Source organism: Castor canadensis, chromosome 7 (assembly GCF_047511655.1).
Source record: "Castor canadensis chromosome 7, mCasCan1.hap1v2, whole genome shotgun sequence".
Classification (NCBI taxonomy): Eukaryota; Metazoa; Chordata; class Mammalia; order Rodentia; family Castoridae; genus Castor; species Castor canadensis.
In genome coordinates, this window is record NC_133392.1 from 78694509 (window position 1) to 78708908 (window position 14400).

The 14400-nt window shown below is 38.5% G+C and overlaps 1 protein-coding gene across 2 annotated transcripts; it reads left to right on the top strand.

Annotated features, from left to right (window-relative positions):
* The first annotated feature begins 2643 nt into the window (after window positions 1-2643).
* Window positions 2644-12530, top strand: Or13a1 (olfactory receptor family 13 subfamily A member 1). Of its 2 annotated transcripts, none has more exons than XM_074077924.1 (2): window positions 2644-2657; window positions 11416-12530. In XM_074077924.1, exons 1-2 carry the CDS (start codon window positions 2650-2652, stop codon window positions 12344-12346), a joined length of 939 nt encoding a protein of 312 aa, XP_073934025.1. In that variant the 5' UTR covers window positions 2644-2649; the 3' UTR covers window positions 12347-12530. The 2 variants fall into 2 exon arrangements, with proteins under 2 accessions (XP_073934025.1, XP_020043996.1); XM_020188407.2 differs by lacking the exon at window positions 2644-2657 and adding an exon at window positions 11241-11254 and having other exon boundaries at window positions 11425-12530.
* Window positions 12531-14400: the final 1870 nt, after the last annotated feature.

A 14400-nucleotide genomic window follows, 5' to 3' on the forward strand; every position in this document is an offset into this window, starting at 1 on the left:
GGTGTCTTTGCCTGGTTTTGGGATAAGTGTAACACTGGCTTCATAAAATGTGTTAGGCAGTTTTCCTTCCTTTTCTATTTCATGGAACAGGTTAAGGAGAGTTGGTATTAGCTCTTATTTAAAGGTCTGATAAAATTCAGAAGAGAATCCATTAGGTCCTGGACTTATCTTTTTTGGGAGACTCTTGATTGTTGCTTCAGTTTCGTTTTATGTTATGGATCTTTTCAGGTGATTAATGTCCTCTTGATTCAGTTTTGGATGATCATAAGTATCTAGAAATCTGTCCATTTGTACAAGATTTTCGAATTTATTTGAATATATATTCTCAAAGTAGTTTCTGATGACTTTCTGAACTTCCATGGTGTTCATTGTTATGTCTGCTTTTGCATTCCTGATTTTACTGATTTGGATTTTTTCTTTCCTCATTTTAGTTAGATTTGCCAGGGGTCTATCGATCTTGTTCATTTTTTCAAAGAACCAACTTTTTGTTTCATTAAATCTTTGTATGGTTTTTTTTGTTTCTATTTCATTGATTTCAGCTCTTATTTTTAGTATTTCTCTCCTATTTGTTTTGGGATTTATTTGTTCTTGTTTTTCTAGGAGTTTGAGATGTATCATTAGTCATTGCTTTGAGATCTTTCAGTCTTTTTAATATATGCACTCATGGCTATAAACTTTCCTCTCAGGACTGCCTTTGCTGTGTCCCATATGTTTTGGTAGGTTGTGTTTTCATTTTCATTGACTTCCTGGAACCTTTTAATTTTCTCTTTTATTTCATCAATGACCCATTGTTCATTAAGCAATGAGTTATTCAGTTTCCAGCTGTTTGCATGTTTTTTGTCTTTATTTTTGTTGTTGAGTTCTAGTTTTAATGCATTGTGATCAGATAGAATGCATGGTATAATTTCTTTTTCCTTATGTTTACTGAGGCTTGCTTTGTGCCCTAGGATATGATCTATTTTGGAGAAGATTCTGTGGGCTGCTGAGAAAAATATATATTTTGTATAAGTTGGATAAAATGTTCTATAGAGATCAACTAGGTCCATTTGATCTATGGTATATTTTAGATCTAGGATTTCTTTATTGATTTTTTGTTTGGATGACCTATCTATTGATGATAATGGGGTGTTAAAGTCTCCCACAACCACTGTGTTGGAGTTAGTATATGCTTTTAGGTCCTTCAGGGTATGTTTGATGAAATTGGGTGTGTTGACATTAGGTGCATACAGGTTGATAATTGTTATTTCCTTTCGGTCTATTTACCCTTTTATTAGCATGGAATATTCTTCTTTATCTAATTTGAGCAACATAGGTTTGAAGTCTACTTTGTCAGAGATAAGTATGGCTATTTCTGCCTATTTTTGGGGACCATTGGCTCGGTAAATCTTCTTCCAGCCTTTCATCCTAAGGTTATGCTTATTTCTATAGATGAGATGGGTCTCCTGTAAACAATAGATTGTTGGATCTTCCCTTTTAAACCACTTTGTCAAACGGTGCCTTTTCATGGGGGAGTTAAGTCCATTATCATTATGCATTAGTATTGATAGGTATGTGGTAACTTATTTTGTTGTCTTAGTTGTTTGAGGGTTTGATTGTGTGTAGCTAAATCGAAGTTACTCTCTACTTTCTTCCTTTGTCTTTTCCTGTAGTTTGGTGCTGCCTGCACTTTCGTGGTTATGTTGAGTTTCACTTTCTGTGTGAGAATCCCTTGAAGAATGTTTGTAGTGGTGGCTTTGTGTTCACATATTGTTTTAGTTTCTGCTGATCAGGGAAGAATTTTATTGCTCCATCTACTTTAATAGTTTTGCTGGGTAGAGTATCTTAGGGTTGAAGTTATTTTTATTCAGTGACCGGATGACCTCACTCCAAGCTCTTCTTGCTTTTAATGTTTCTGTTGAGAAGTCTGCTGTGATTTTGATGGGTTTACCTTTGTATGTTATTTGTTTTTTCTCTCTTACAGCCTTCAATATTTTTTTCTGTAGTCTCTGTACTTGTTGTTTTAATGATAATATGCCAGGGGGTAGTTCTATTTTGGTCAGGTCTGATTGGTGTTCTGGAGGCTTCCTGTACTTGTATGGGCATAGTTTTCTCTAGATTTGCAAAATTTTCTGTTGTTATTTTGTTGAATATATTATGCATTCCTTTTGCTTGCACATCTTCTCCTTCTTCAATGCCCATGATTCTCATGTTTGGTCTTTTGATGGAGTCATTGAGTTCTTGCATTTTCTTTTCACAGGTTTTGAGTTGTTTAACTAATAGTTCCTTGGTTTTTCCTTTAATTACCATTTCATTTTCAAGTTCTGAGATTCTGTCTTCTGTTTGTTCTATTCTGCTGGATTGGCCTTCCGTTTTGTTTTCCAGTTCTGTTTCGTTCTTTTTTCTGAGGTTTTCCATATCCTGGTTGTTTTCCTCTTTAATGTTGTCTATTTTTGTCCTGAGTTCATTTATCTGTTTATTCATCGTGTTCTCTGTTTCACTTTGGTGTTTATACAGTGCTTCTATGGTTTCCTTTATTTCTGTTACATCTGCTTTCTTCATTTCCCTCTGGTTCTCTGTACTATTTTATTATTGGGGGGAAAATGGTTTCCTTGTTTTTTCTGTCTTCCCATCATTGCCCTTCCTACTGTTACTGTCCCTATAATAGTAACCATGATGATGTCTAGGATGGAAGGGTGAGAGGAGAGGTAAAGCAAAGAAGGTAAACAAAAGGGAAAAAACAAAACAAAACAAAAAGCAGAGCTGAATAAATAAACATGGAGAGATAGTAAACTAATCAACAGTCAGCTAAACAGGCATTAGAAAGACACAAAGAGGATAAAAAATAATAAATAAATAAATAAATAAATAAATAAAATTTCCCAAGTTTAAATGCAGTAAAGTCAGTCTTAATAGATCTGGTGCTAGTCCTTCAGCATCCAGTCCTGGTGTTGATGTTTGAATAGTAGTTCTGTCATTGTCTCATCAAAGTGGAAAAAAAGTATCCAAAGTTCAAATGCATCAGTTTCAGTCTCATCAAAGAAAAAAAAATGGAGTCTGGAGACCGGTTTGTGAGTGTCTATCTGAGGCTGCAGCTCACCTGCCACCTACTGTCAGCCAGCTGCTGCTGCAGGCTTTATTTATTGCAGATCTCAGGAATGAGCTTTACACTCACCTAGCCCTGCAGGCTTTGTTTATTTAGAGTTCTCCTGGATGCATGCCCCTTTTGTTTTCTCCAGTATATGGCCCTACCTGCCTTGCAATTGCAGTCCTTTTTTTATGTAGAGTTTGTGTGGGGAGGTGCCCCTCCCCCACTCTCTGGTGGCGTGTGCCACACTTTAGCTGCTGTTACAAACCTTCTCCTCTCCAAGCACACTGGGGGAGGTGGACCACACCTGCCTTCTCCAGCCAGCTTTTTTACTTACAGTTCGTGTGAGAGAGTGCCCCTCCCCCACTCTTTGGAGCTCAGGGCACCCTGTCCTCTTTGTTACGTGTCTTTTTTTTTTTTTCAGCTGCTTGTTTATTATTCAGTTTTTTTTCTCTTTTTTTCCTGGGCGGGGGTCAGTCTGTCTAGGGGCTATGCTGGTTTGTTCCAGGCAGTACCGTGTGCTGCTTATTTGCTCACATGGTGGTCTCCCAAGCAGGTTAGGAGCTGGCATCTGGTGGTGTGGGGGCCCTCCTGGTTTCTCCATTTACCGTGGAGTGGGGATGCTATGCGTGGGCTGGGGGTGTGGAGGTGTTGGAGTTTTGCCTATTCTTGGTGGTTTTTCCTGCCAGGTGTATCTCCAGCATCTCTTCAAGAGTTTTCTTTAGGAAGCATGATTTCTGCTTCCTCCCTCTAGTTGCCATCTTGGAATCCAACATAGATTTTTCAATCTCTGTGGTGAATGTCATTGGAATTTTGATGCCTATTGTGTTGAACATGTAGATTGCTTTTGGCAGTATAGGCATTTTTACTGTTGATTGTACCAACCCATAAGCATGGGAGCTCCTTCTATCTTCTGTAGTCTTCCTCAATCTCTTTTGACTTCAGTGCTTTTTAGTTCACCTTGAAGAGGTCATTTACGTCCTTCACTAAGTTTACTCCTAGGTATTTGATTTTTTTTGAGGGTATTGTAAATGGAATTGTTTACATGTATTCTTTCTCAATTTGTTCATTGTTAGTGTATAGAAAAGCTACTGATTTTTGTGAGTTGATTTTGTATCATGCTACATTGCTGAAGCAGTTTATGGTGTCTAAAAGTTTTTTGGGTCTTTGAGGTATAGGATCATGTCTGCATATAGGGATATTTTAACAGTTTCTGTACCTATTTGTATTCCTTTTATTTCTTCTTCTTGCCTATTGCTCTGGCTAGGAATTCTAGGACTATGTTGAACAGGAGTGGGGATAGTGGGCACCCTTGTCTTGTTTCTGAGTTTAGGGGGGAATTGTTTCAGTTTTTCCCATTAAGTATGATTTTGGCTATAGATTTGTCATATGTAGCTTTTACATATGTTGAGGTACATTCCTTCTATTCCTAGTTTTCTTAGAGCTTTTATCATAAAGTGGTGTTGAGTCTTATCAAAGCCTTTTTCTGCATCTATTGAGATGATCAAGTGGTTTTGTCTTTGCTTCTATTAATGTGCTGTATTATATGTATTGATTTGTGTATGTTGAACCATCCCTGCATCCTTGGGATGAAGCTGACTTGGTTGTGGTGAATGATCTTTTTGATATGTTGTTGGATTCAGTTTGCCATTACTTTATTGAGGATTTTTGCATTGATGGTCATTAAGGAGATTGGCCTATTGTTCTCCTTTTTGGATGTGTCCTTGTCCAGTTTTGGGAAGAGTGTAATACTGACTTAATAGAATGAGTTTGGCAGTGTTCCTTCACTTTCTATTTCGTGGAAGAGTTTAAGGAGAAGACACTATATGTTTAGTCTCTTTGTTTCCTAACAGCTTAGCCTTTAATATAACTAATATCATACATATTTATTCCCAAAGGCAATGTATCATCACAGGAAAGGGGGGTAGGCAGAATGACTCAAGCACTAAAGCACCTGATTAATCAGCGTGAGGCCTGAGTTCAGACCCCAGTCCCCCCCACAATAAAAAAACAGGAAAGGAATTTGTATTCACATCCTTTTCATTTTGGTTGTAAAAAAAGGTATCTTGCTTAAGATTGACACTACCAAGGTGGGATTTTTCTGTGTAATTATTTATACTGATGACCCATCCATACAGACAACTAACTTGGCTTCTAAAATAGGTTCACATACATCATAATAGTTCAAAGAAAAATCCTAAAGGTAACTATTGATATTCTCATTCTATTGACTGAGAAGCCTTGGGATTCAGAAAGACCATGGGACTTACACACATGCTATTTAATAGCACAGCTATTAAATTACAGTCAGGGCTCAAAGCCATTAGTGAACTATTCAGTTTAGTGTTCATTCAGAGTATGCTGCTTAGCAACATCAAACAGTTTGAAATGCCTTTTAAGAACAAATCAGCTTAACTTTCCTAGAACCAGCCAGAGAATCAACAATTATGAGTTCAGCACCAGGTATATTTGGGCATTTCCTAGGATGATAGGTACTAGACAGATATCTATGCTGTTCTCTGATTGCTAACTAACATAGGAGAAAAAAAATATATGTTTAAATAGGTGTTCAATTAGTGGAAGAAAAAGAAGTGTTGCCAAACTCTTCTTATATATAGGTGCAGTAATCATGAGATAAATCATATTGTTGTGGTAACTGAGTCCTAGAGAGGTTAACAGACTCACCCAGTGTCACACAACCACAAAATTTCAGGGTTGGGATTTGACCCTGAGATTCCAAACACTCCAAAGACCCTGTTATTGCCACCAAAGCCTGGTGAGGATCTGAATGTGACAGAGGCTCATCAGGCACAATATTCATTTCCTCAGGGACTTAAGGAAGGTTTGGCTAAGGAGATGGAGTAAGAGCTGGGTGGGATGTGGATGGGGAAAGAAAATATGTATTCAGGGAAGGGAAGGAGTAAGGAGGTAAGGGAGCTGCCAAGTGAGTGAGGGAGGGGAAGGGCCACCCCAGTTAGCAGGACTGGTCTGTGCAGAGGAGCACAGGAATGTTTGCTCCATGCCTCTTGTCTTCCATGAATGACAGTCCAGATGTGCTAGCTGCTGGCCACCACTCACTTCCCAGCCCCAATGTGGGAAGACATTATTCTAAGCACCTGAACCTGGGTCTGTCCTACCCAGATTCCCTGAGCTGGGACAGAGGGTTGTCCTTGTGCCTGCCACTGGGGCTTACACCTTTTGCACACATATTAATTGGAGCCAGAATTGGCCTTCATGTGAACACCAGAGGTAGCCAAGTCCCCTGCAAAGAGTGATTTGAATTAATTGCTCCTTCAGGGTCCACTTAGAGTAATGGCTGTGAACATCTCTCCCAAGTGTCTTCCATGGACAGAGATGATATTTGCTAAAAATGACTCAAAACTTCTTGGCAAGACCATGTTAAACAGGGAGGAAGAGTTTTGCCTCTCTAGACTGATCTTGTCACAGATTGCATGCTGACTCAGTGTCACCATGTTCTCAATTTGAATTGTGGTTCACAGAGAGAGGAAGGCCATACATGAAATATGTTAGTGCCACAAAGCTGAAAAAATGTTTTCAAGGTAAATATAAGTTCTCTGAAGATTGTCTGGTCAATTGGCTGATATAAGAAATGGGAAAATTTCTGTTCATAGCACTGTCTACTTCATATGGTATCAAAGAAACTGCTGTTTTTTGTTTATTAACCTAGAGCCATTAACATTAAAACATTCCATTCCCTGGGTATTATTACTGCTTGGTCAGTAAATGACATATTAGAGCATATGCGCATACTGGCTGAAAGTTTGGGATTTGTATTCCATATTACAACCATAAAAGCAGTCATATCAGTTCCTGATTGATATTTATTTTTTGGCTTTTCTTTGACATGTGATAGGTTTGATTTATGAAAGCAACTGATAATTGCACAGCATAGAATTGTGGACTGGAATCCCAAAGCTTTTGGATTAGATTCTAGTTTTGTCACTAGTACTCTGCCTGACTAAGGTAAGTCAGATAAATTCGCTTCTGGCTTTCATATAAAAAGATTGGAAAATGTCATAATCAAAGTGTCTTCCATATTTAAAACTTGACACTTGAAATTTTAGCGTATTCTTATTTTTACTTTTCTGTTCTTGAACTGTTTGCAGTAGGAATTTCTACCTTCATATATGTTAGAAGGGTATTGGATTAATTATATGGTGCCTGTGAAAATCTTGAACCATCTAGAAATAAAACTAATGGAAGCAGTCAAGTTCTCCATTATTAATTAAGTACCTTTAAACAGTAATATTATGCCATTTGTGAAACTATCAACAATATTGAAGCCAAGGTAAAATTCACTAAAAGAAAAATATGGTATTGCATGTAAAGTTCAATTTATTTTTAGGAAAAACTCTATGATGTGAGATTTTAAACTTCAGGGATTCTGAAGGTCCCTCTTGTATTTCTAAAGTGATAGAAATCATCCATGATTCATTTTATTCTCTAGAAAGATTGACTACTAACAGGTTTGATAAGTGTGAAAGATAATCATCCTACACTCAAATGTGGACAGCCATCATGATGTCTGAGTATAGCATGCTTTTAAACTTAGCAATTGCTGTTTACAATCTTATTATTTACCTTCATATCCTTGGCAGTAAGCTTGTGAGGACTGGTGAAAATTAAAGCCAATGCCCTAGGAACAAAGAAAGGTCTTTGTTCTTTACAAAAGAGGAACTGATTAGCTGAGGTATTGTTGAGATTTCACCATCATCCTCAAGAACAAAGAGTGTCAATGTCTTGATTCTTGATCAGATGAGGACACTATCCACTTCCCTGGAAATCACAGCACATGGGTCCTTAGTTGAGAGGTAATTTGATACAGTGTGAATGGGTTTGTTAAAACTTTTTGTGCTCAGCACCTGTGCAAATTCTCCATTCATGTTTGATATTTATTTATTTTTTCCTGTCTTCACTCTTGAGCTGAGTTAACAGTAGACTGGGTTTAATCATTTCTGTGTGGTAGGTTTCTTGGTGCCCAATTATGTGACAGACAAGGCACTCTACTGCCCTGTAAGTGTTGAGGATGGATATGGCTGTCTCTTCCAGGTGTAGTTGTGGCGGTGTGACTCTGGTTTATTTATAATCTATGGTGTGGAGAGGACCATGATGGCTGGGGAGTCACTTCCTACTGGAAAGCGCAGAAACCTTGCACTGGGACATGAGTGGGTCAAAGCCATTTCTGTGCCTTTTTGGTCTCAGTTTTTCAGTCTCTCCTGGAGACAAATAGGAATCACCCCCTCCAGGGCTGTGGTAAGGAGAAAATAAAATTAGTTATTTCCCCAGACCCAAACTCAAAATGACCAAATCTAATTTTTCAGTCTTTTTTTGTCCCTGACAAAAATGAAATCAGCTAAAGCATTTTGTATTATTTTATTCACCAAAATGATTTAGTTATCCTGCTTCCTTGCTCCTGAAAAGACACATAGATAGCACCCTGGCATTTTACCAGATTTGAGCCAAATCTACAAAATGCAGCCTTGTTTCTCTGAGTCATAGTAGTTCCATGTCTTCCTACTTCTTCCATGTAGTCCAAAAATGGTCTTTGTCTTTCAACTGAATTATAGGTGACATTTGAAAAATTTGTGCAAGCTTTCAAGGTTTTAGTGGCAAAATGGACTTTATTACTAGCATATAATATCTACATAGGGCGATACATTGCGATATTTGCACATGTGCTTAAATATATCTTTGTTAGATTTTCCCCTCCCATTGTTCTCCCTCCTCCTCTCTTCCCCCGTCTTAGGACAATTTGAACAAGTTTCATTCTTCTAATTTCAAATATCATACAAAATACATCCACAGTATTTACCCTCATTCACCATTTCCTTATGCCCTCTGTGCTCCAGTGGTACCTACCCCTGGGAAAGACTTGTTTGATCTTTGTATTCTTCATTTTTAAAAAGTGTATATTGATAAGCCAAGGGGGCTTAGTCTTGGCATTTCGGACAGGTAAATATCTTGCTTTAATCCGATTAACATCCCCCCACTTATGTACTCTTTCTTGTTCCATGCTCTCCTATTATTGAACAGCTTACAATGCATCATGTTATATTATATTTATATATAGATGGGATGTGTTTCAACATTTTTCATTCTCTAACATTTTTTCACTGTCCTGTTTCCCATAGTCACCTCAGGCAGACCCCTAATGCAATCTTATTCGCTCTCTCACTATATATTTATATATTTTTTTCCCATGTGTTTTTATTTGGACATTTAACTTATAGATCTAGCTTCCACATCTAAGGGAAAACAAGTGATCTTTGACTTTTTGAGCTTGGCTTACTTCACTTAACACAATGTTCTCCAGTTCCATCCATTTATCCATAAGCAACATAATTTCATTCTTCTTTATAGCAGAATAAAATTTCATTGTGTATATGCACCACATTTTCTTAATCCATTCATCAGTTGTGGGGCATTTGGGCTGTTTCCAAAGTTTGGCTATTGTGAGTAATGCTTCAATAAATGTGGAAGTGGAAGTGGCTCTATTGAAAATGAACATCTTAACCCTTTAATGAATAGAGTTGTAAAGAAGGAAAAAGCAAATGAAGTAGGTTCCAAGCTGATTTTTGCTTAAACAATATGGGATGTACTGTCTTAAGAATGGAAATCACACTGCTATTATTTGTACTAGAATGTTCTTTAGCATTATTTCTACAAACATATCTGCATGCCAGGGCTGGGTGCCAAGAAAGCTATCCAGAGAGACATGGAGCACACATATCAACCTGAGAGAGACGCTGAGCAATCTGATGAAGCAGTGATGTGTGATGGGTCCTAGAACAGAAGTCAGTTACAGAACCTGAGAGACTGGTGCTTTCTCCCAAGGGACTTGATGTTTGGAAAAAAGGGGCCTGATGATCAATTGGTTCATGAGAAGGAGATGTTCCTGGTCGAGGGGGAACAATAACAAAGTCAAGAAAGCCTGGCATGGACAGGGGCATTGGCCAGTGGGGAAGGCTGGATGTGGTGGTTGGAACGTTGGCTTTGAGGGTTGAGGTGGATGGGAAGAAAGGCAGGAGAGGAGGTAGCTCCAGGAAGAACAGTTGACATCTTCACTCATTTAGCACTGGATTGTCTCAGAAGAGTAGTTAGAAGGAGATTTATAGGGTACAACTGCTTTTTCAGAAGGCCATTCTAGAGAATAATGAGAAAAAAACATCAGCAAAATCAAGGAAAGTGAATATGTTGATGTACTTTCTATACAAGAATGAATATAGGATTTTTAAACCTGTTGAAATCACCATAAGAAGAGGGCTAAGGTAAAAAGGAAAAAAATAGAGGGGATGAGCCAATTCAGGTTATAATACTATATACATGGAAATGTCACAATGAAATTCCCTGTAGAGCTATCTTAAACAAACAAAAATGTCCTTTTTTTCAACAATGGAGAATGGGAAGGTTATAAGGAAAAGGTATAGGAGGGAGAATATGGTAGAAATATGTACTCATGTATGCAAATGGAAAAATGAGACTTGTTGAGACTATTCTAGGAATCAGGAAAGGAGGGAGAAAGAAGAGTGATGGATGGCATGAATTCAACTATGATATGTTGTAGGAACTTTTGTAAATGTCACAATGTACCCCCAGTACAACAAAAAACTTTAAACATTAAAAAAAAGAAAATAAATTATAATTCATCCCTCCAGTCAAACTTTGGTATCACCAGTTGTTTTTTGTTGCACATACATATACCAATATCCTTTTATTCTTTTTTTATTGTATCATTTTTTACACTTACTCATATATGCACACATTGTTTGGGCCACCTCCACCTGCCCCAACCCTACTTTTGGGCAGAACCTGTTCTGCCCTCTTGTTCTTCAATTTTGTTGAAGAGCAAACATAAGAGATAATAAGAGAGACATAGCATTTTTGCTAGTTTGAGATAAAGATAGCTAAAGAGAGAGATTCCAAGCATTGCTTCCATGCTCATGTGTGTTACAACCCGAACTGATTCATCTCTACCACACCTCTTCACTACTTCCCGGTCACCTTCACATAGCCTTTTATTCTTTAAGCCCAAATGAGGTCATATTGTGCACTGTATTTATAAGTTTTTCATTCTATTCTTCGTGGGTTTAGTTGATAACTTGTATTTACTTTTTCTGAGCTGGATGCTAGATTACCGGTGTGTTTGTCTTAATCTATGAATCTTAATCTGTGCAACTATACAATATCGTTCATGCCATGTTGACAGGTAAGATGGAATGTGGTGGTAGCCTTCCTTCAGACACTTTTCATCTCTCTTTCTAGCCCTGAAATCACATGAAGCTGTGGGTAGAGATTCGCCTGATAGTTCCAGAAATGCCTCTCTGCCCAAGGATGGTGAGTAACCACACGCTGGTAACAGAGTTCATCCTGCAGGGCTTTTCAGAGCATCCAGAATACCAGCTGCTCTTATTTAGCTGCTTCCTCTCCCTCTACTCTGTGGCCCTCACAAGTAATGTCCTTATCATCCTGGCCATCACCTTCAACCCTGGGCTCCACACCCCCATGTACTTTTTCCTGTTTAATTTGGCTACTATGGACATTATCTGCACCTCCTCCATCATGCCCAAGGCAATGAAGGGTCTGCTGTCAGACAAGAACTCCATCTCCTATGGAGGCTGCATGGCCCAGCTCTACTTCCTCACGTGGTCTGCATCCTCAGAGCTGCTGCTCCTCACGGTCATGGCCTATGACCGATATGCAGCCATCTGCCACCCCCTGCATTACAGCACCATGATGAGCAAGGCATTCTGCAGTGTGCTTCTTGCTGGAGTGTGGATGCTTTGTGCCTTCAACACGGCCATCCATACGGGGCTGATGATGCTCTTGAACTTCTGTGGCCCCAATGTGATTACTCATTTCTTCTGTGAGGTCCCTCCTCTGCTACTTCTCTCCTGTAGCTCTACTTATGTGAACAGTGTCATGATTGTCCTGGCCGATGCCTTTTATGGCATATTGAACTTCCTGATGACCATCGTGTCATATGTCTTCATCATCTCCAGCATCCTGAAGATGCAGACTTCAGAGGGGAAGCAGAAAGCCTTCTCCACCTGCTCTTCCCATCTCATTGTGGTGTGCATGTATTACAGTGCTGTGTTCTATGCCTACTTAAGTCCTGTCTCCAGCTATAGTGCGGAGAAGAGCAAGTTGGCTGGTGTGCTGTACACTATGTTAAGCCCCACCCTCAATCCTCTCATTTATACTTTGAGAAACAAAGAGGTCAAAGCAGCCCTCAGGAAGCTTTTCCCCTTCTTTAGAAATTAATATTTCCAGAAGTTGTTGTTCTTGGATGCTGCAGTTTTAGTGGGACTGGCTTTGTGTGGAGTAACAGATGAACAAGTTTCTGGGCTGCAGGTAAATAAGCTTGCCTGTTCCACCCCTGCAGAATGTCTGCATGGACGAGCTCAGAATTCTGCTGTACTGAGACTGGCTGATGGAAGATTGTGGTTTGTTGTGAGACCACAAGACTCTGAGACACAGCATCTGCTCATTTGACTGATAGAATGGTTGTGAGGCAGGGAAACAAAGCTCTCTAGAGGAAAAACATTCCTTGTGCTTTATACTTACAGCTATATGAAAATGTCTTACTTGACTTCTGGATGAAAAGAATTCAGGGTGTGAATCGAAAATCATACCTAGAATTTAGGTGTGTATGCCTGGAAAGAACTAGGCAGGATGTGTGGACCCCATAGAATTTGTAAGATGGTCAGGTTGAAGAACTGCTTAAGGTCCCTACAAAAACTTCTACCCATTCTCTTACCTCACACTTTCCTCTGGAGGTCTTTTAACTTCAAAAATAGCTTCTGTTTGTAATGCAAACTGTCATTTCTGTTTTCCCCCTATCTTCTCACTAACATTCAAGGTGTAACAAAGTTTTAGGAGTACTGCTTTGTCTTGAATGTAGAAAATCCAACTTTGACATGTGATGTATTGTCTATGAACCTAGAAAAATGCCTGTGATCCATTAACTTTTTTCTCAGATCTTTAGGACATCACCTATCTCATTGGCCTGGAGTGGGGAACAGTGGTGTCATAGGTGCTCAGAGAGGAAGTGTGGATGTGGAGAGCCTTGAAATGGAAGAGACAAGACCTGGGTTATGGTCCAGCTCTTTCAGAAGCATCCAGCCCATTTGAGCCCTAGTTTCTTTCTAAGTATAACGAAGACAAAAATCCCATCTAGAGATGTTGCCTAACTTGATTGAGACCATGGAAGAAAATGATATCAAGTGCTTTATAAGAGTAAGACAGTATCTGGATGATCAATGAGGACAAGAGTGGTTGAGAAAGCCTAACTGTTACCACCCCTTCCATGGGCCTGGCTCGGGGTGTCTTGGTAATTGTCTCTTTGAAAATTGGGAGATTCAACTAGGTTGGGTAAATGAGAAACATTTATCTCATTTCCCCAAATAAGAATGTCTTTCAAAACTGTAGTACCATTTCACAACCAGGGTGTTCACTCAGAGGCCAGACATGGAACACTATTAAGTGCAGATCATATCTTATATATAAAGCAAGTCTAACACATATAAGGAAATTGAAATACCTTCCTGTAGTTTATCAGACCACAACAGAATAAAACTAGGAATTAATAATAAGAGAAATTACAGAAAATATTCTAAAACAGGAAGACAATTCACTTTTAAACACTCAGTGGGTTATCAAAGAAATAAGACAGAAATAAAAAATTCCTAGAGGAAATGACAATGCAAACAACTTACCAGAACCTTTAGAACGAGCAAAGGCAGTGCTAAGAGGAAGGTCTATGGCCATGAGTACCTACATTAAAAATCAGAGAAATTTCAAGTGAATAATCTAATGATGAATCTGAAGCTCTTAGAAAAACAAGGACAAAACAAACCTAAAATAAGCAGACAGAAAGAAGTAATAAAGATCATGCAGAAATCAAACAAATGGAAACTAAAGGAACAATACGAAGAATCAATGAAATGAAAAGTTGGTTCTTTGAAAAAATGAGCAAGATCAATGAATCTTTAGCCAAACTAAGCAAAAGAAAGAGGGAGAAGACCGAAATTAATAGAATTAGAGATGAAAAAACATATCTCAGTTAACATGAAAGAAATTTCAGAGAATCATTAGGTAATACTTTGAAAACCTAGGTTTTTATAAACCAGAAAATCTAAAATAAATGGATACATTTCTACATGCATATGACCTATGAAAATTTAGCCAAGAGAATATAAAGCACCTAAACAAAACTGTAATAAGCAATGAAATTAAAGCAGTAATATTCTCTCAACAAAGAAAATCCCAGGAGTGGATGGATTTGCTGCTGAATTCTCCAAAACTTTCAAGAAGAA